This window comes from Netta rufina (assembly GCF_964035555.1).
Source record: "Netta rufina genome assembly, chromosome: 15".
Classification (NCBI taxonomy): Eukaryota; Metazoa; Chordata; class Aves; order Anseriformes; family Anatidae; genus Netta; species Netta rufina.
Genome location: NC_140138.1, coordinates 5,646,928 through 5,660,629, shown reverse-complemented (window position 1 = coordinate 5,660,629; position 13,702 = coordinate 5,646,928). Strand labels below are relative to the sequence as shown.

The window sequence follows — 13,702 nt, the reverse complement described above, 5'->3', positions numbered from 1 at the left end:
TACAGTACAGCGGACTGATCTTCTTTCCAGCTGTTTCTAATGGCTTAAATGTCAACAGCATGCAGGTGCCGAACGAGATCTGTGCCTCACCTCCTGCAGCACGTGGTGGCTGCAGCAGAGGCCGGCCCTGTGCTGAGCAGAGGCAGAAGCACCCCTCGGCAGCTGTCCTGGCACCACATCTGCAACCGGCTTTGAAACCTCCTTGGGAGAAAACCGTGGCAATAATTCTGCCTATAGATGGGAGTCAGGAGACGCTTTGGTGCACTTGGAGTTGAGATGAAACAATCGTTTTGGCCAAAAACGCCTTAGGGACTCGTTGTTTGCACCAAAATGCCAATTACAGCACACGTGGTGATTCCAAGCCCTTTCTGCCCACAAGGCCTGCAGGAGCTCTGTGACCTGCCCGGCACTCCGGGTAGCACCACGGGGCCCCTTGGCCCACAGAAGCACAGGCTGGGCGCTGCTTGGCCTCGGAAAGCCGAATCGTTGGGTGCTGTGGCAGTGAACTCAGGCCGGTGGGAGACTGACACAATTCTCTGGTTGTTGCAGAGTTTGCAGAAATCCATTCTTTGCCCACCCCAGGCGCACAAACGGCTTCTGGAGGCAGGCTGGGACGGTGCTGGTGGCAGCCTAGGACCCTGTGCCATCAGCTCCACAGTTTTACTGCCATAAAAACAAGGCGAGGGGCTTCCAGTCCTGGCTCCCCAAGCGCTGCGGGGGCACCGACAGCCCCCAGCTTTCTCTCCACAGGAGCCTGCAGTTACGGGGCGGCGGGGGAGCCCCGCACACCCCATGCTGGGCACCCAGCCCTGCGAGGCGAGGTCCCCTCACGCTCCCTTCAGAGCCCCGTGAGCTCCGCGCTGCGGGCGGGCAGGGCAGAGCCGTGGCGGCCGGGGGCGGGCGGCGCAGCGGGGCCGCCCCGGAGCCCTTGGGCGGCGCTCCGCGGGCTGAGGCCGCCCTTCCCCGGATCTCCCCGGCCTCGTACAGGGCCTGGCCGGGCAGGACGGAGCTGGGGAAGCCCGGCAGAGCGGGGCCATGCTGCCTGCGGGCTGCGGGAGGCGGTGAGCGGCTGCGGGAGGGCGCGGGGCTGGATGGTGGCGGTGGCTGGGGCTGACGGCCCCGGATGGGCTTTGCAGGCTGGCGGCGGCGCTGGTGGAGGCGCTGGGCGGCGGAGCGGAGCGGCGAAGGGAGCTGGAGCGGCTGGCGGCCAGGAGCCGGGGCCTCCTGCGGCGGTGAGTGCGGCCCCGAGCCCGGCTGGAGCCCCCGGGTCCCCCCGCAGCCCCCGGGATGAGGCTCCCGGGGGTGCAGGGAGCGGGCAGGGGGTGTGCGGCAACGCCGTGTGCTCTGTGTGCATCCCCCCGTGCAGGGCCGGCCAGGACGATGAACAGCCAGAGACAGAGGCCAGCTCCAAGGATGGATGTGGTGAGCGCTTCTCTCTCCGCGTGGTGTCACGCAGGGCCTTGGCTGAGCCAGCTGGGCTGTTGGAAGCTCTCCTGCTGCGCTGCCTGCAAGCCTTCCTCCACTTCTCCCTCCCACCGACACCCCCGTGGTGCAGTGACCAAGATGAGGGGATTGATGCTTGTCAGCCGAAGGGCGGCTGCCTGCAGAGGATCTCCTTCTGTGACCCCCATCAGTGCTGGGTTTTGGGGTTTGGGCGTTTCTGCCCGCTGCTCGGTGGGTGTGTGGCCACAGTGCCTGTCGCACCATCCAGTGGGCTCCGCTTCGTCCTGCTGCAGCTGGAAGTGAGGTAATGTAGAGAGAAACGGGGACAAGTCGGGTTTGGATCTTCTGATATGTCTTCTCCTCTCGCAGAGAGCAGGCCTTCACCGAAGGAGCTGGAAGAGCTGGAGCTGCTGAACAGGGCCTTAGAGAAAGCACTGAGAGTCCGGAAAAGCATCTCAAAAACTCCGGTAGAAGCCCAAGTAGCTCCCACAGAGAAACCCGCAGGTGAAAGATCTGCTTTCGAGAATGCTCAAGAACAGCAAGTGCCTGTGTCTGGCAGAGATGTTCCTGGGAGCAGGGAGGCGAGGGCTGTAAGCAAAAAGCCTGCCTCTTTGAAGAAGCCCTCTCCATACCAGCTAAGAGCACCTTACAGGACTGACCCAGATGTGAAAAAAACACAAAGGAGAGCCCCAGCCAGATGTGTTTCTCAGGGTCCCAGGACAGCTGGGACGAGCTCATCAAAAGGGGTGGCTTCCAGACAAGGAAGGAGTCATAGGCCAGCCAACAGTGCCAGTGACCAAGGGGTCTGTGCTGCGACTGAACTCCGAAACGCACCTGGGTCATCCAAATCTGCCCTCAAGGAGCAGCAAAGCTCCATAAGGGATTCAGCTGGGGAAAGGAACTTGGTAGCTGCTGGTAGGCAGCTAATTGATGCAGGGGGGAAAAGCTGTGGTTCCCATGGAGTGTCCAGCAGAAAAGAGAACCCAACAGCTGAAGGAGGGAGCACCTCACCTCGGACAGTCACCGTCCAGCAACAGGGGTGAGTGCTGGGAGATGGGAACCTTTGTTCTGCTCTGCTGGACGTTTAGCCTGGCACATCTGCCAAGTCTGCTCTGTTGTCCACTGCTCTGTAGGGCCTGCTTTGGTCTCACAGCTCCTCAGATCCTTCTCAGTAGAAAGGACCCTTTACAATTTAGACTAGCCCTGCCAGCTCCTGGGCTAGTATCCGTTTTCCCCTTAGAGACAGGTGGGACCCATCTGCAGTTAGCAGCCTGGGTACCGAGTAAAGCACCCCATGGTCAAAAAAGAAAAAAAAATAATAAAATAAAATTCTGTGTTGGCACCAGCCCCTGAGCCACATGTTTATCAGGTGGGCTTTCCATGTCCTCTCTGTATTCCTCCCTGCCACTGTAGGGATGGAGGAAAACACCACCTGAACTCCCTCTCCATCTACTAATCATCCCAGTCCCCTAAAGTCCTGTGTTCATAGGTTGCACATGACTCTAGCCGTACCTGCCAACATGCATGTTTTTGCAATCACAAGTTAGGTTTTATTCTACTATGGAGTTAGGAGGAATATACCCAGAGGAAGCTGAAATGTTCCCTTTGCATTGCTTTGTGTCATGTGGCTCTAAGCAAAGCTGCCTTGTTGTGCTCAGGTACAGCAGTACAGTTGGGAAGGTTTGCACGTGTACACATTTTTAATGATTAGCTTCCTTGAAGGTGTTGCTTCTGTGTCTTCACTCTGCTCTGTCAGGGCTTGGTCCTGGCTCTTCACCTTGGATGAAGCGCTGGTTGCTGGTGGGAGGATGTAGGAGCTCTCCCAGGTCAGCTCCTTTGATGTTTGTGGACGTGCCTAATCCTCATGCCTTGAGGACAGGCTGCAGGCAGTGGTGAATTCCATCTCCAGGGCTTTTGACATCTTCCGTTACAGCTAAATTAATTTCAAATTTAAACAAAATGTAACTTTCTCTACGAGAAAACCAGGCTCTGCTGACCTCCGGTAGTCAAAGTTAACAATTCTCTTGTTCTGCAGATGCCAGCTGAAGCTACCTCATCCCTACAGGAAAGCCTTCTCCAGGAACTGCAGGTAAGCCCTGCCTGGTCAGTCCAAGCCACGGCTGCCCTCTGCTGAAGGGCTGCGAAGGAGATCTCAGGCTGGGGGAAGCCCTGGCTGGTTTCTGGGGCAGGCTGGGCATCGGCCCTGCGGTGTTGGAGCAGGAGGAGCAGCCCCACACGGTTGTCTGCAAGGCTGCTCTCAAGTGTGTGTGTGTTTATGCTGATCTAGCCAGAAGTTTTACATTTGTTTTCAGAGTTTTAATCCTTGTTAATCCCCAAACTGAAAATGTACAGCTTGTACGTTGAGGAGCATAAACAGAGACAACTGCGATGTTACTGCACTGGTGGTGCAAGTAGCTGGGTTTTTGGTGAGCTTGGTGCTTTCGTCTATTCTCCAGTCCCCAGGAAGGATTCTCTCACCACTTCATTTAGGAAATCTTGTGATAATTTAGCATATTTCTAATTATGTGATTTGTCCAGATATTAAGCTTAACTCTAAATCTAGTTACAGCTCTTTGTGTTACCCTCAAGAATGGCTCTTCCTGTGGGGAACTGTCATTTATCAGACAGCAATTTGTCAGATGCCCTTCAGCAAGTTGTAAAGACTTGGTTCCCTTAATTTTCCCTTGTAAATTAAGCCTTTCAGCATCCTAATCACTCCAGTACAATTTTACACTCTTCACAATTACTTTCATCTTAGTGACAAATTGAAAATAACCTTTGTGCTGAAGATCACTTACAGAGAGAATGCATCTTGCCTGGCACTCCTGGTAACTTCTGTTCTTTTCTGTTCCATTAACCTTACTATTTCTTTGCATAATGTGTTTCTGAAAACTGCATTTTCTATCATGATTTAAAAGATCCATCCAGATGGAGAGAAGACACATGCACACTTGGGTTAGACAGTCATGTACTACGTAGCTATTTTTAAGCTTCCTCCTGATGGCTCTTGCTGTTTGTTGTGGCAGGTTTGGGGAAAATGGCTGAGATGCACCAGCTCTCTAAAGCTGTCGTTTGAATAAAGGATGTTTTGGGGTCTGGGCATCAGTGGGAATGTTGAAGTCTGTAGTTTAAATGCACCTTCATGGTAGCACTATTATTAGCATAACATTTTCTTCTAAAACCTGGTCTCTGATACAGAATCCTGTCCAGATTACTTCGATACTGTGCTTAAACCTCTGCTTTTCGTGTCCATGATACTGGTGCATGGCTGTCATGCTTCTTGCCAAAAATGCCACTCTGTCCTTAAAAAGATAAAGTTAAATTAAATAAGAGTTTTGGGCGAAGTTTAGCTGATGAAGGAATCATGGTGGTAAAAGCTAGGGTGAGGGTTTGTTCTGTCTTCTCTACCACAGTAACCTTTTTGTACACGTTTGCTAAAAGAGCAAATGTACAGAAATGCAAGAGACTTGTCCCCCATCCCAAGAAAAAAATGGAAGCTTATTATGTTTCCTGTGGGATAAAAGCACATGTAGGGAAATGCAGCAGAATTACTGATGTGCTACAGGTTCACATTCTGTTTTATGGAAGTGTGTTGTCTCTTCTGCTGGCTGCAAACCCTGTGCCTCAAACCAAGCTGAGAGAAAGGACACAGGTGTTTTGCAGTGTTTGAAGCTTTCTGTAGGGAGTTATTGTTGGTCTCATACCAGTCTGAAAAACTGAGGGGGAAAAGCTAGTGAACAGCCACTTTGTCTGGTAAAAGAAAGTGGTGAGGAAGGTGCTTGTGTTTGAAGTGCTGATGTGGTATCGGTGTGTCACAGCTCAGTGTGAGCGCTGTCCTGCACAGCACAGCATAACTCTTCCACGTCCTGTCCCTTTTGAATTTCCAGGGCATGGGAGAGAAGTCGTCTCTGCCAAACAAGTGCAGATGCAGCAGCTGCAAGGAAGCGTTTTACAGAGAGGATCCAGACTACTGTATCCTTCCTCAGCTCGCCACCCCCTTCCAAGAGCGTGTGGTGCAGTGCAGCAAGCAGCGGGCTCAGGAGGTACTTCCATTTGGAGAGTTACACCTCCAGTATCGGCAGTTCAAGTCCAGTCTGTAGGAAGCATTTTTTCTTTTTCGTAGTGCAGCTTTTGAATAGTTATAAAACTTGGTATCCAGACAAACAAGGCCACGAGGTAAAGAGGCCGCAGACAGCTGTGCTGTCCTCACCTGCTGTCTGCAAATGACACTTCTTGGGCCGCTTACCCTCTGCCACTGCCCCTGATCCCAGCTGCCTGGGGCTCAATGTAGTGCACAGGGTTTGTGCTGTGTAATGTTCCTTAAGCTGCTGCTGTTTGAGTTTTGTTCACCAATGCCAGCACTCAGTCCTGCGGAGATAGAGGAGGAGTTAAAGGTCCTCCAGGATGTCCCGTCCCTTCTGAGGCAGTATGTGGAAGCTGAGCCTGCAGGTAAGAAAAACGGGAAATGGGGGACGAGGGCAGAGGATGGAGTAAGGATGATTTGGGTGGGTTCCAATTCCATGCATCTTTTGCTCTTGGTGTGTGCCAGACATGAGGAACAGGGACAGGAGCCTTCTCTGTCCAAAGTACAGGCTGGTTTAAGCCAAGGTTACTCCAGGAGGTGATAAGTGGAGAAAAGTTACAGTATGCTCATGCTGGTTTTCCTCTGCTTCTCTTCTAGACCATCCCACTCTGCAAAGAGAGTATGAAAGCCTGCTAACCTTGGAGGGTTTGCAGAGCACAGTCTCCCAGTGCTTGCGTAAGCTGCAGCTTCTGCAAGCAGGTGAGCCAGCCCTTGTGTTTGTGGTCAGGTGTGAATGTGGCCAGCTGTGCTTGAACTGTGGTTTGTCCTCTGTGTTCAGAGCATTATGGACCAACATCATTTTTCTTGTGGTTATCATGCGTGGTAAAGTAGTTCGTAAAACCCTCTCTAGTGGCAAGTGAAGCCACGGTACCTGTTTGCCACCCATCTGTGTTTGGGAGAGGCTCGGAAGTTTTACCTGGTGCAATTCAGAAGAGTTGGTGACGAAACCATCGAGAGACTGGGGACGCTGCATGCCATAACTTAAGATGTCCCCATTGTGCCATGTACGAGCAGCTTACCCTGACAAGTCCAATGTCATTAGTCATTAACTTCTAGGGACACTAAGTAGATGACAAGTTCTGTGAGTACAGGTTTAACTTGCATATTCCTGTCTCCTGCAAATTCTTCACCCTGACAGCTGTGGAGTCCCAGAAGAGGCTGCACCCAGACTGCAGCGGGGATGTAGGAAGCTGCTGTCCCGCCTGTGTTCCTGCCAGGGGTCGGGCATGTGGCAGTGCAGGCACGCTGGCTGTGCCTCTCCTCTGGTACTCCAGTTTCCAGGAGCTGAGGGACCTGTTTGCCTTGAAGCTGCAAGTGTCAATGCTGCACCAGGAAATTGCCTTACAAAAGGTGAGTCTTTAAGGTTGTTAAAGCACTCTTAAGGCAAGTATAGGGCAATAAAAGGGCAACTGTGGTGGAGAAGTTGGGATACTGGATCCTGATGGAGGAGCAGTAGTACAGCAGGCTCTCCCAGTGGTGTTTCTGTGTTTATGCTTCACTCTGTGTCCCATGAGTGCCTCACTTTGCAGATAGCCAGACTTACTCTTTTAAGACCACAGCAGAGCGCTTTCAGTGTCAGACCCTTTTTTTAGCCACTCTTTTGGAATAAGGCAGTGGAGGATGTTGGAAGTGCTTTGAGATTGCTTTTGGCAGACCTTTATAGTCCCCCTTTTAATTTCAAACCACTGTGCTGCTACTCTTGACTCTACCTTCCTGAGACTTTCTGTAAGAACATGAAAGGAGGTCAGCTTCTCCACCAGAGAGCTTGCTGCACAGAGATCATTTGTTCTTCTCAACCTTCAACAGCAAAGGGCAGAGATCTGTGAAATCACATCTACCCTCTTCCTTTGAGACATATCAAAGGCTATGTCAATGACAGAGGCTTTGGAAAAGCAGGGTTTTTTTTTTAATAACTTGGGGAAGAGTTATTTGTAAGTGGCCACACTTCCCTTTCTGGCTGAAGATGGACTGTTGCTTGTTTTCAACAGGGCTTTTAGTGCTATATCCTTGATTTACGGGTTGTGAGATCTTTGCTATCCGTGTGCCCATAATGTAGTAGTTACTGGAGCCTGATGCTTCATTGACTGGCCCTATTTCCTCTGCATGTGTATTTAAATAGATGCTTTGTGTTGGGTGAGCGCTGAGTATCTGAAGCAGCTCTGTGTAGAATATGCGAGATAAATAAAATTATTGGGACAGGTGAAGTAAATGGACATGGTACAAGATAAATATACTGGGAAATGAGCTTCATGTTTCTGGGCCAGCCCTGTCCATTGGCTTTCTGTAGAGAAACAGCAAGAATCATAAAACATCCTGTTAACTCTTAGCTTGTCTTTGGTGAAGGTGTGTTTCCCTCTATTCTTCTGCATTAGGAGCAGATCAAGAGGATGGAAAAGAGAAGGGTCTTTCTCATAGGAAGTGGGGAAATGTAGCACTTCTTGTGCCAGTTTTCTCCTTATGTCCACAAATCTTAACTCTTTCTAGAGATTAGCAACTGTGCTCTGTCCCTGTTTCCTGCAGAGGTTTGTAGAGGACTGGAGAGGGGAACCCCTGCAGATGTCCTGTACCCTGTTCTGTTTGGGTCTTCCTTTGTTTCCACCACTGAACCACACTTTGAGGGACGTGATTGTCACATGCAATTGATTGTCCACTCTTCTTCTGGAAAGGCAGTGTGCGTAGTAGACTGTGGAGTTTTAATGAGCAGACTGCTTGGTGTTCATTAGCAGATACTAGCTGAAAAATTCCCAGGCAAAATGCCTTTCTGAGTATTAATTCAGGACTGGGGCATTAAAGGGTAACTTTGTCCTTCGACAGGAAGTACACTTCTGCTTGGGTTGGCAGTCCCAGCCATCATCCCAGAGCTTTTTGCTGCTAATTATACCATGAAAGGCCAGCGGTCATTTGGGAGTGTGGACTGAGATCACGAGCTAGGCTTAATAAGCCCGGGGTCAGATCAGGGAAAGTCAGACAGCTCTAGCATCCCCAGCAGCATCCCTGTTCTGCATGGGCTGGAGCTGGCCTCTTGCCCACCTGTCTTGTATTAATATGACCCAAGTGGGAGGAGGCAAGAGCAATCAGTCATAAATGAGGAGCTGAACTTAGCAGTGGGTGAGTAAGCTGTTGGCTGTGTGGTTGCAGAGCTCCCAGATCAACTTCGTACGTGCTTGCTTTGAGTTTCTTGCAGAGAGCTGATCTCATCCCAGCGCTGGGCCTTCTCTGCAGCACGGTGCTGTCAGAGCCCGCAGAAGAAAAGCGCTGCCACTTATCTCACTGGCTGAGGAGCGCTGGGTGGCTGCTGGTGTGCTTTATGAGCAGGGGATGAACAGCTCTGTCACTGTTAAATGTGACAAAAGAAAGCATTTATCTGCCAGTTAATGTGGTATTACTCATACTGCTCTGGTTAGCTCTCGCTTGTTATGCAGCCACTTCAGTTCCAGGAATCCTACAAGTGCACCCTGGCCCCGCTCTGGTGACGTGTCTTCTTTGTTCCTGCCCAGCTCACGATGACAGAACTGCTGCCTGTCCTGGAGTCCGAGGCATGCCCAGAGGCCTCTGCAGCTCAGCTCTATCGGGCGATTTACACACAGCTCTGTGAAGGCGGCAAGCGATTCCCTGTGCTGGTGAGAGATGAGCTGGCAGACTGATTGGTGAGAACCTCCTACCAGCCATTCACATAACCAGAGACAGTTTTAAGCAATAAATCTTTACCAATAATTTTTTTTTTTTTTTACTCTGCTTTTTTTGTCTGACTAAAGGAAACTAAATTCATGGCTTTTGCCTTTTCTTTGTGAGTTTTACAACCTGCTAATTCTGAGGCTCTCTGAAGCTTCAGAAACCTTCAGTGTTTCCCTGGGTACTGGTGTTGGCTTTTCTTCAAAGTCTTCCAAGGTCTCTCTGTCCAGCCAGCTCTGGATTCTTGACCTCCTCAGCCACGATGCTGCCCTTGTATTCAGACTGTAGCTATCCGTAGGATGTAATTTACACTGTTAGCAGTATACTGGGGGCACAGCTTTCCAGTGTCAGTAAATCCAGAGAACCCGAGCTTCTGCTTCCCTATTACCATGTCCACAAATTGATATATAACCAGCACGATAGTTGTGACTGACAAATATTCACTGACCAGCAACGTTTCTGATGTCTTCATCCACAGAGGCCTAGGTTGCATGCAGTGGTGCCTCTTCAGGAATCTGTCTGGTTTCCAGACAGCCAACTGCTTGGCACCTGCACCACTGCAGCTGGAGCAGTCCTTTTCTTTTAGAAGTGCCAGCCACGTTGCTGCTCAGAGCAGGGGCCTCTTCAGGCAGTTTCACAGCTCGCCAGGCTCCTTTCTAACGACTTGCACTAGCCTACAACTGAAATACTTTTGCTGGATCATTTTAGGTGGTGATCGTGCCTGAGGCAGCAGTCTGAGATGGGTTGGGCTATCTGCACTCGGGGGAGATGTCAGGGAAATCCAGCTGCAGCAGCAGAGCTGACAAAGCAGCCCGGTAGGTGGCACTCAGCCCTTTGCATTGCTGCTGAACCTGTGCTGGTGGCTGCTGGAGCCGTTTTCCAGAGCGACTAGTGCAATATCCTGCCCAGCTATATAAATACAGGTACTCGAGCAGTTCTGACCTTATCACCACAGGAAAACTCTGGCTTTGGTTCTTCATGCATCTTAGGTCTGTGCTTGTGGGCCCTACGTCCCCTGGCGTTGCTGTGCAGTAATTTAAGCAATGCTTTAGAGTCATTTGGAATACTTCTGCATTTTTAAGTCCATTTAGAGAAGGGCCACTGCAGCATTTTAATTCTTGTTAGTTTGACTTGCACTGTATCTGGACTGAGCTGTTGGTTTGGAGTGATTTAGCTCTTAGCAATGCTGACGTTGGTCATTATTTTTTCTTGGCAGGAGATAAGGTTGTCTCTCTTTTCCAGATATTTGGCCCTTTCTGACATGCTCCCAATTCGCTGAAAATTATCCAAATATATGAAAATCAGCATCTCTTACTTTCGCTTTTTTTTTTTTTTTATGGGATTGCATTTGTTTGTTCATATATAGGATTTCATTTCCCATGGAGTCAGCAGGTAAGGCAGCTCTGGCGTGTGCAACAGAAGCACGCAGCAGCTACCCAGGGCTGTTTGCTTTTCAGCCTGGATGTATTTTGTCTGAAGGGCTGGCTTTTTTTCCTGCATGCATATGTGGAAGCATATGCGTGAACAGATGGATATAGTACGGAGCTGCTGTATGGGACAACTGTATATGACCTCTTGACTTTGTTGAAAAGGTTGGGAAAATGCTGATTTAGTGTGATTGTGTAGGTGGGAGAGGGACGGAAGGCTTGTCCCACGTTTTTCTTCCCCCAGACCCAAGCCAGCTTTCTCTGTGTGACTAGGCATCTGCCCCTTCAAGATACCTGAAGGGGGCTGTGTGTGGCGACATGGGAATTCGTCTGAAGTCTGGGGTGAAGGAAGAAGCCAGAGGCTCTTCACCATCAGATCAGTGAGACCTGCCACCAGGCATACCAGCAGCATGGGTGAGGAGCTGCTCAGAGCAGTCTGATGTAAATTGGCAGCCACAACAAGGACTGCACAGGTGTGAAAGGAGTGTGAAAAAGAGACCAAGCCCCCAGGAACATGATCTCATGGGCAGGGGTTGCTTCAAGCTCAAAGGAAAGCTGCAAATGTAGGAGCAGTTGCAGAAGAGTCACCAAGGTGTTGATGGCAGGTAGCTGGGTAGTTCTGTGCCTCTGGGTGCAGTGTGGTTTTGTTATGCTTCCTACACTATTTGAAAGGCATTTTATAATTTTGCCAATTTTCATAAATATGTAAGACTTTAACTCATCTGAATGACTCACTTTTTCAAATGAATCTTGTGCGATAGCAGATAGGAAGATTCAATAGCAGCTTCACTCTGAGTTTGGGAGGTGTTGTTCTTGATAGAAAATGTGCCATTGTTACAGGAGAAAGTTATATTTGTACTTCAAATTGAGATGAAGATAAAAGACGAGATTATATTTGTGATGGCAGGAAATAGTACTACCATAAATGCAAGAAATATATTGTGTTTTGTGAAAGTAGTAGGTGATACCAGTGTTGTGCAGACTTGAGCCAAGCCAAAGCAGAGAGAGGGTCATGAAGTATGAGCAGATCTTACTCCTTCCTTGCCCCTTACAGTAGAGTCTTGAAAAGGTTTTGGCTTTCACTGCTGAAGGACATGAAGCCAAATTGTGGGTAGAGATGGTTTTGTTGGTGATGGTTGGTTTGTTTTCTCATTTCTTTACAGAGCCTGCGGTATTAAAACCCTTCCAACTGCTCTCATTTCTTTTCTACCAGCTTCCTCCCTTCCTTCCCCTCTGCCGCTTTTATGCTTACTGTTTTTGTTTTTTAAATATGATTGGCAAGTGGGAAGAAGAAGTGCTTCTGTCAGTGCACACTGCAATCAGCAGACCCTCTTACAGAGTTTCACGTGCACTAGTTGTTAGGTTAGGTTTGGGTGTTTAGTGTTGAAACCTTCCAGGGTTTTACGCAGCAGATATTCTCAGATATGCCATCCAGTGCTTGCGACAGCTCCTTTTTTGAGAAATAGAGAATGTGGAGAGCAAGCAACATGCATTTAGGCATACTCCATCTAATGCAGAAATAACAGGAGTCTTCCTCCTTAGGAGACAAGGTGAACCTCAGAAACTGACGTGGAGGAATATTGTTCCTCTTCTATCCTTTCTGAGGGGATCTAGCAGTGGGTGATTGCATAAAGCACAGCCTTCAGGGTCCCACCCCCGCAGCAAAAGGAGGACAGGTTTCCCAGCTGCCCAGGCATCATGGTTTGGAGAGGCAAAACCAGACCGACTGTACAAGAGAGGTGAATTTCATCAAGAAACAGTTTAAGTGGGTAAGTGTCGAACTGGGGGGAGAACTCCCAGCTCACTCTGCAGGTAACAAATTTGCTGCCAGCATTATTCTTGAAATGAGCTTTCTGTATGAGCTCCAGAGAGCAGGCTGCTTAATTAAAACACTGTATATAGTCAAGTCTGAAGCACATAAACCTGAATCAGCCATTTGTTAGGCCATGTGCACTCAGTTGTGCTGGTCAAGGATTATTAGAAAGGGTAGCAGTGCTTTAAAATGCTGAGTCCTTGCTTTCTGGACAGCAAACTTGTAGCGGAAGCATTGAGACACGCACACACATTTTGATATTTTTTTTTTAAACTCAAGGCTATCTCTCCCAGAGTTACAGAAGTTGGACTGACTAACATGGTGCCTAAATGGAAATGTTGTGCTACCAACACCCAAAATTTAGAGGATTTATGGTGGAGAAAACAGTGTGCTTATCAGACTGTCTTTAGTGCAAGAGCTTGATTTCCACCTGAAGCTTTACTGAGAACCCTTATGCCCACTTCTGATAAATTTGAAAATAAAGCTAGTGTGTTACATGTGAGTGCAAACCATGCAGAGGGTGCTGAGTGCTGGTAATGCAGGAAGTGTGGCGCTCCTCCAGTCTGTCCCAGAGTATCTAATCCTTGGTACACCGCAAGCAATGAGTTGGAAATGCTTTAATAGCCTTCTGAGAGCAGGGAGAAAGGGCCAGCATAGATTTTGGGCAGGAAGCCAGTTCACAGCTGTGCGTTTCCAGTCCTGAGTCCTCTCACCAGGTGGGGTCACTGAGAGGCTGCAGCAGATGATGGATCTGACACCACAGGCTCTTCACTTATCTGTAAAATGGAGATTGATATTATTTCATTTGCTCATTAGCTTGGTTCTGCCACATCTGTGATCTCTGGAGCAAGACATCTTTTAAGCATATACACTGGGCCTGGCACAGCTGTTTCACTGGAAACTTCCTAGTCCTCCTTTACCATGATTTAAAAAAAAAACTTGCAAAACGAAAACCCTAAGTGTGACTCAGTCTGACATGAAAACAATTCATTAAATCGGTATTAAAATTCCTATTATCCACTGTGCAGATCGAGTACTATTTTTGTAACATCAAAGCTACCATCCAGAAGAAAAGATCTATCATCGTGTTTTTAATTTGTGAAAAAAGAAGGTCTTTAGTATTGTAATCGAGAAAAATCTATTGCTTGTTAATTAATCTGAGCCCAGTCAGAGAGAAGAGGGCAAGCAGCACTGTTCTGTGTGTGCCAGAATATAAAGAGCTGGTAATGGGGGGGGATGGAATTAAAAGCAAGTTTTGAACTG

The 13,702-nt window shown here is 49.0% G+C and overlaps 1 protein-coding gene across 1 annotated transcript; it reads left to right on the top strand.

The window, feature by feature from the left end:
- Positions 1-977: 977 nt before the first annotated feature.
- Positions 978-9,171, top strand: TEDC2 (tubulin epsilon and delta complex 2; the record flags this gene model as incomplete). Its single annotated transcript, XM_084296295.1, has 10 exons — positions 978-1,061; positions 1,137-1,232; positions 1,367-1,422; positions 1,813-2,482; positions 3,479-3,532; positions 5,331-5,415; positions 5,784-5,892; positions 6,125-6,226; positions 6,666-6,877; positions 9,025-9,171. The coding sequence occupies exons 1-10, from the start codon at positions 1,036-1,038 to the stop codon at positions 9,169-9,171; spliced, it is 1,557 nt and encodes a 518-aa protein (XP_084152421.1). The 5' UTR covers positions 978-1,035.
- Between the last annotated feature and the right edge of the window lie 4,531 nt (positions 9,172-13,702).